Below are 7,663 nucleotides of genomic sequence, written 5' to 3'. Positions count from 1 at the left end.
CAAGCATTAAGTGCAGGTTTATTATATTATTAATATATGATTAATAATAATAATAATTATTATTATTATTATTAATGGTTTTTATGTGTATCTATTCCTATGCAATGTTTTATGGGTTGTTGAGAATACATTTCAGGTCTTCAATACATAGCATGTCAGTCTTGAAAAATAAAATAGGTGCTGGAATTGATTTTTTATTAGGCTGTGCCTGTTTGAACCCTGTCATATGTACATTTAACATTTCAAGATTTGTCTAAAAGTGTATGAATATGACATATAGCCTATATTTATGAGGTCCAAACAACATTTCCAGCTTTTGATGAATAGGCTAATATGAATACTTTAAATTTAAGTGCAGCAGTTTTCTTTTTACTTTTTAAGAACAGCGCCATTTTTTATGAACCTTTAAAAGCACATTTTAACTAAAACTTTTTTTTTTTTTTTTACCTGCAAGCACAGTTAATGTTTAGACTATTTAAAATGTTTAAAGGGACTGACAATAATACAAATTCTTAATAATAGGAATTAATCTGCATCGTTTTAAACTGTGCACACATGTAGCTGCTTAATTAGGCCCACAACGCTATTTTTAATACTGGTTAAAAAATAGCGTCGTAAGGTGGTACTTGGAGAGACAATTTTTTTCTAAGGTGGTACTTGGTGAAAAAAGTTTGAGAACCACTGCACTAGACAGAGTGAATGACCACAAATAAGTGAATTCAGACACCTGCTGATGAACACCTGCTGTTAACAAGCACAATCACTAAAGGAAGAAGAAATTGAAGGAAGAAATAAAACTACAGACACAGCGTCACACCAAAGCAACTGATGAGCAGAAAGACTGAACTCAAGCTCTCTGTTCAAGACTGGCTGTGTATTCTGGAGCCTTCACACACACACACACACACACACACACACACATAAATAATATAAAAGTTAAATAAAATGTCAACAAAATAAATACACTATTTAAAGAAAATGTGAAATAAAAATATAAACTAACAGCAAGTGAAATTGAATAAACTGAAGAACTATTACACTATATACATACACAAACAAACAAACACATTATTTTGGATTGGTCCTTTTCATTTCCTCTAGCCACTCTTCTTTAGTCAAAGTTTCAGTCTGTGGGCAGTACACCCTGCCCCTGAGTTGGCTATGGCCTGTGGCATTTGTTTTGAACTGCCCACACTTTTTACAAGTGTTCACTTGAACAGTTCTCCAGTACGGTCTTTTGGGAATGGCTCCAGATGTGGACAGTGATGCAGCAGGCTGTGAGCTGGTACTGGACATTGTTGGCTGAAGTGGTGGCAGTCTGAGTGGCATCCCCTGCACCATTGGGATACCTTGGGCCATCTGCACTCCTTGCATCATCGGGATACCCTGGGCCATAGGGATTCCCTGGACCATTGGCACAGCCTGGAACATTGGTACACCCTGAAACATCGGCATACCCTGGTACCCTGGTGTAGCTGGGATGTATATGTTGGGTACCATCTGCAGCGATGCTCCAGGTGCTGGTGGTGTAAATATGACCTGGGTCTGTACTGGTGCCTTGGGTCTGAGTGGGGGTCGTCCAAAAGATGTCTGCCTCTGCCTTGCCTGACCTGCTGTGCTCTCTGGCAACACATACTGGTGCTGCTCTCCTGGTTGGTCTGGCTCTGTCCGAAGACTTTTGGCAACTGGGAGAGGTTCCTGGGCTTCTGGGAGGGGTTGAGGCAACTGAATACCCTGAAGCAGCACAGACAGCTCCTGCTTCTTCTGTCTGTTATTAAACCACTGAATCAGGGTATTCTGGTTTACCTCAACCAGCTGCATGGATGTACCTCCCATTACCAAGCTGTTGCCCAGTACGAGTTGCCTAATCCTGCGGTAGTCTTGCAGGATCAGAGACCATCTTAAAAGGGTTCCCTTGCCTTTTTGCTTGGGACTAGGGTGGATGGTAAAAAGCCTAATAAAGATGGTATCCACAAGACGGCAACAGCCAGGCCACTGAGCTGGAGCACTGCTTGCACCCAGCACACATCTGGTAGTGCTCTCCACGCCAGGGGTGTGAGTGGGCTTCTTGGGTGTTTTAAATCGCCCCCTCAGCAGTCGCTTCTGGTGTCGAGCTGCATACACCACCCGCTTCTTGTCTTGGTCATGCAGGCTTTGCCAAAGACTAATGATCTCGTTGGCCTCCTGGTTGGTGAGGCTGAGGCTTTTGTGGGTCCGGAGCTCAACCAGATATTCAGCCAGCCTGTCCACATGCTGGAAGCCCGGAATATTTTGGTAGTCAACAGCCTAATGAAAGCACAACAAAAAAAGTAGCACATTAAATTGTTCAATGCATAATTCCATAATTGTTTCTGTTATCATGTTGAAGCTGCACTACGGAAACAAACCTGATGCGTGTTTGACTTTACACTTTATTTTAAAATTATTCTAGATCATTGTAAAGACAGAAATTAGTGGGACTTACAGTCTCTTCATCACCATCATCATCGTCGTCATCATCATTATCTTCGTCATCATCTTCCGTAGCCTCTTCTGGCTCTAAGGGCACAGGTGAAATTGGTTCTTTAGGCTGCACAGGTGGGTCAGGAACCAGTGCAGGGCATGTGGAGACACTGTCACTGTCACTGGTGACTGCAGTGGAGGAACCCGATCTCAATGTGGAGGAGGATGGTGACAGAGCAGCCTCCGGATCAACAATAGTGTGATCCTCACTGATGTCACAGAAGCCCTCATCTTCTTCTCGCTCATCCACATTGAGATCCTCAATGAGCTCAGCAGTCTGCTCACAGTCTGGGTTCATGTTCTGCAGTGCCTGACCAGTCTGCTGAAACAGATACTGCACTCCAATGAGCTCACCTGAAAAAAAGAAATGAAACATAAATAAACAAATTTTAAGAGCCAAGTTTGATTGGGTGTTGAAGTAGCAAGTAGTTTTAAAAGCTCAACGTCAAGGAAGAAACAAACAAAATCATACATTTTAGTCAGAGATCCATTCTGAGATATTCTGGACAAAACATCTAATGAAATGCAATGGAAATACAACGAAGACAGAGAAATGTACAAATAAATTTCCCTCAAAGCTTGTAGCATTATGTTTGATAATGACATGTAATAATAATGTAATAATAATTTTGTATCTTGCTTTACTTCAGTAAATAGTCATGAAACAATACATTAGTTCTTACAAATATTTAAAGACAAGTAAAGATTTCACAGCACAAAGCTCATGAACATTGACCTACTGTATCAAACTGGATACAGTAGATGGAGAGAACACAGAAATTGCAGGTTTATTAACAATAGCAAAATCTCTTACCAGTGTAACTGTCACCGACTCGGTCCCAGATACTCCCCTCGCTGGCCAGCAGAGGCTGCCATCTCCGGACTTCTAGCATTACATCATCCACTTACGCTGATTGTGCACACACCTGTCCTGAATCTAGTTAACGACCCACGTACCCTAAATAAGCCGCACACAAACACTCATTCAGTGCGAAGTCTTGTTTAGCCCCGGCCAGCATTTCTGAGCGTTATTCCCTGCCTGATTCTTCGTGTATTACTCCAGCCTGCTTCTGACTCTGCTTCGCCTTCTGCCTACCCACAACCCACGCCTGATACACAGACTCTGATACTCTCTGCCTGCCCACGACCCACGCCTGATACACGGACTCTGATACTCGCTGCCTGCCCACGACCCACGCCTGATACACAGACTCTAATACTAGCAGCCTGCTATCAACCAATGTCTGGTAAACCCCTCTGTGTCTGTTCACCGCCAGTCTTGATACTTCACAGACTATTGTTGATGTGTGTTTGCACTTTAGTGCATATTGTGTGTTTGAGTGGAAGCTTGACTAATAAATACTGCATAATGGATCCCTCCGTGTCAGTCTCCTTGTTACAGAAGACTTCGCCTACCACGAATCCCGCAGCCATACAGGTTTTGTCACATGAAGTCACAGCTCAAGCTCAGGTACTAACCACACATCAACAGCAGCTAACGCATTTGACTCAGTTAACAGATGAACTGGTGAAATCTCTGCAAAACCTGCAAGCTGCTTCCACAGCGCAACTCACCGCCAATTACTCTACGAGTCAACCCTTGCTGACACAGACCCAGACTGCCTCAGGAGTTCGTTTGGCATTCCCCGATAAGTTCACAGGTAACCCAGCTAAATGTAAAGGCTTTCTACTGCAGTGTAAGCTGTTCATTGCCCAGCAACCCCATCTATTTTAGGATGAAAATGGGAAAATCACTTTTGTATGTTCACTGCTCACTGGAAAAGCTTTAGACTGGGCTACCGCAGTTTGGCCAGACAGTACCCCGATATTTCCCTCATTTAACGACTTTCTTAAATGATTTTGCACTGTGTTTGATCATCCTGAGGGTGGTCGTAATGCTGGTGAGGAGCTTTTGTGTGTGCAACAGGGAGATTGACCCACAGCTGAATTCGCGCTACATTTCCGCACACTGGCAGCGCAAACAGGCTGGGCTGATGATCCACTCACTACACTCTACAGAAAAGCTTTGAGACCAGAATTGCAAAGAGAGATGGCATGCCGAGATGACACTGGACCAACTTATCGAACTTTCAATCAGGTTAGATACTTTACTTCGCACCTGTAACCCTCTATGCTCTGCTATTTCCAGTCCTGTATCTCCTGAGACTCCCACGGAACCTATGCAGTTGGGCAGAACTCGCTTAACCCCCGAAGAACGTGAACGGAGGAGGAGGAATCACTTATGCCTGTATTGCGGACTTTCAGGTCATATGAAGATCTTGTGTCCCAACAAACCTCCACCTAAGTCCCTTCTATTCACGACCACTAATGACATTGTGAGTGTTCCTGTTTGTCTGAAATATAAGGGGATTGAGATTTCGACTTTGGCTATGGTCGATTCAGGAGCCGCTGGTAACTTTATTGACTACAAGTTTGCTTCAACTCACTCCATCCCTCTAACCTCCTGTAATTCCTCTTTAGCCATCACTGCTATAGATGGGCTTCCCCTGGGGGAAGGACACGTAAAGTGCCGAACTCTGCCATTATTTCTTCGCACAGGCTCTCTCCATGTAGAAGAAATCTCCCTCCTTGCTATTGACTCTCCTCGACACAACGTCATTCTCGGACTCCCCTGGTTACAACTTCATGACCCTCAAGTTTCCTGAAGAACTAGTGAGATTATTAAATGGAGCGAGAAATGCTTTACCCAGTATCTACACTCTGTTTCCCCTGTCCAGATCAACACCATATCTAGTATGGACGACTCAGAAATTTGTCAAGTTCTCGAGATGTATCACGATCTCCTCGAGCTTTTAACAAGCAAAAAGCTACCAAGCTCCCGCCTCATCGTGAGTATGATTCTGCCATTGAATTATTGCCAGGCACCACGCCCCCTCGTGGTCGCATTTTTCCTCTCTCTCGACCAGAAACTGAAGCCATGAACTCGTATATCTCTGAGGAGCTGGAAAAGGGATTCATAAGACCATCTACATCACGTGCTTCAGCTGGGTTCTTCGTCAAAAAGAAGGACGGCAGTTTGCGCCCTTGCATCGACTACAGAGGATTGAATGAAATAACCGTTAAGTACCGTTATCCCTTACCCCTAGTTCCAGCAGCCCTTGAACAGCTCCGCTCAGCCCAATATTTCACCAAATTGGATCTCCGCAGTGCTTACAACCTGGTCCGAATCCGCCAAGGAGATGAGTGGAAAACCGGGTTCTCTACCATCAATGGCCTCTACAAATACCTTGTCATGCCCTTCGGCCTAGCTAACAGTCCTTCCGTGTTCCAGGCATTCATTAATGAGATATTTCAAGACATGCTCAACCAGTGGGTCATCGTATACATTGACGACATTCTAATCTACTCCCACTACTTGCGGGAACAAATTCAGCATGTCAGAGCAGTGCTAAAACGCCTTATCCAGAACCAATTGTATGCCAAGATTTCCAAATGTGAGTTCCATCAGACCTGTATCTCTTTTCTGGGTTACATTATCAGTCCCGAGGGAGTTGCTATGGACCAACAGAAGGTCGACTCTGTCACTCACTGGCCACAACCCGAAACCATCCGGCAGTTACAATGTTTCCTAGGATTCGCCAACTTCTACAGACGGTTCATCAGGAACTTCAGTTCAGTAGCTGCTCCTCTCACAGCCATGGTTAAAGCCAATAATGCCCGTTTGAAGTGGAACTCGGACGCCATTAAAGCATTCAACTAGCTCAAAGCCCGTTTCTCCAGTGCACCCATTCTGTGTCACCCAAACCCCTCTCGACCCTTCGTTGTTGAGATTGACGCCTCCAATTCCGGTATCGGAGCCATCCTGTCACAAAGATCCTTGACCACTAACAAGCTCCATCCTTGTGCCTTCTACTCCCGTAAGTTGAATCCCGCTGAGAAGAATTACGACGTGGGTAATCGCGAGCTCCTCACCATGAAAGCTGCTCTTGAAGAATGGAAACATTGGCTTGAGGGTGCCAAACACCCATTCACCGTCATAACAGATCATAAGAATCTGGAGTACATCCGATCCTGTAAACGCTTAAACCCCAGACAAGCTTGATGGGCGCTATTCTTTACCCGTTTTGATTTTCAAGTCACCTACATACCAGGTTCGAAGAACATCAAGGCAGATGCTCTCTCTCGCATCTCTGATGAGAAGACCTCAACAGAGGAGTTTGAACCTATTCTGAAGAATCCGCTCATTATAGCACCCATTCAATGGGACATCGAACACGAGATCACTCAAGCTTCTGACCAGAATCCCACTCCGCAGGCTTGCCCCGAGAACAAGATTTACGTGCCCCCCTTGCTCCGTGAAAAGCTGATTGCAGAAGTGCATAATCATCCCAGTTCCGGTCATCCAGGTAGCACTGCAACAGTTCAATTAATCCAGTCCCGCTATTGGTGGTCGTCCATGAATAAAAACGTGATCAGTTTTCTCAATAAATGTTCCCCCTGTCAAATGGCTAAACATTCCCGTCACCGTCCAGCTGGCCTGCTAAAGCCATTAGAGATTCCTCGTCGCCCATGGTCACACATAGCTATCGACTTTATCACGGATCTACCCCAGTCACAGGGGAATACCACCATCCTCACGGTCATGGACCATTTCTCTAAGGCCTGTCGACTCATCGCCATACCCAAATTACCCACAGCCCTAGAAACAGCAGAACTCCTAAGCGAGTATGTCTTCCGGTATTATGGTCTTCCTGAAGACATTGTTTCTGACCGAGGTCCCCAGTTCACCTCCCGACTATGGTCCGCCTTCTTCCAGAACCTTCAAGTGAACGTCAGTTTGACTTCTGGCTATCACCCTCAGTCTAACGGACAGACAGAACGACTTAATCAGGAGATCGGTCGTTTTCTACGCACATACTGTCACTCCAACCAAGCAGACTGGAATAAGTTCCTCATGTGGGCCGAGTATGCGCAGAACTCCCTAAGAAAGGCATCTACAGGTCTGACTCCTTTCCAATGTGTGCTCGGTTTTCAACCTCCTCTATTCCCCTGGTCAGGTGAGACCACAGAACTCCCAGCAGTCGATACCTGGTTCAGAAAGTGTGAGGAGGTATGGAACGCAGCTCACACCCATTTGTCGCATGCCATCCGAAGGTTCAAAGAACAAGCTGACCGCCACCGTCGTCCTGGTCCCGTGTAT

General features: G+C 45.1%; 1 protein-coding gene across 1 annotated transcript; it reads right to left on the bottom strand.

Annotated features, from left to right (window-relative positions):
* Positions 1 to 451: 451 nt before the first annotated feature.
* On the bottom strand, positions 452 to 4,264 carry LOC141381658 (uncharacterized). The gene is made up of 2 exons (XM_087248688.2): positions 2,465 to 4,264; positions 452 to 2,286 (listed from the first exon to the last, which is right to left on the bottom strand). The coding sequence occupies exons 1-2, from the start codon at positions 2,876 to 2,878 to the stop codon at positions 1,069 to 1,071; spliced, it is 1,632 nt and encodes a 543-aa protein (XP_087104814.1). The 5' UTR covers positions 2,879 to 4,264; the 3' UTR covers positions 452 to 1,068.
* Between the last annotated feature and the right edge of the window lie 3,399 nt (positions 4,265 to 7,663).

This window comes from Danio rerio, chromosome 4 (genome assembly GCF_052040795.2).
Source record: "Danio rerio strain M-AB ecotype USA chromosome 4, GRCz13ab, whole genome shotgun sequence".
Classification (NCBI taxonomy): Eukaryota; Metazoa; Chordata; class Actinopteri; order Cypriniformes; family Danionidae; genus Danio; species Danio rerio.
This window is presented reverse-complemented; position numbering and strand designations above follow the sequence as displayed.

What these genes read in the sequence shown, in the direction of transcription:
- LOC141381658 (XM_087248688.2), bottom strand. Translation starts at nt 2,878, where the DNA reads ATGTTTCATTTCTTTTTTTCAGGTGAGCTCATTGGAGTGCAGTATCTG. An exon ending in ATGATGGTGATGAAGAGACT is followed by an intron (nt 2,287 to 2,464) that starts GTAAGTCCCACT and finishes TGCTTTCATTAG; the next exon opens with GCTGTTGACTACCAAAATAT.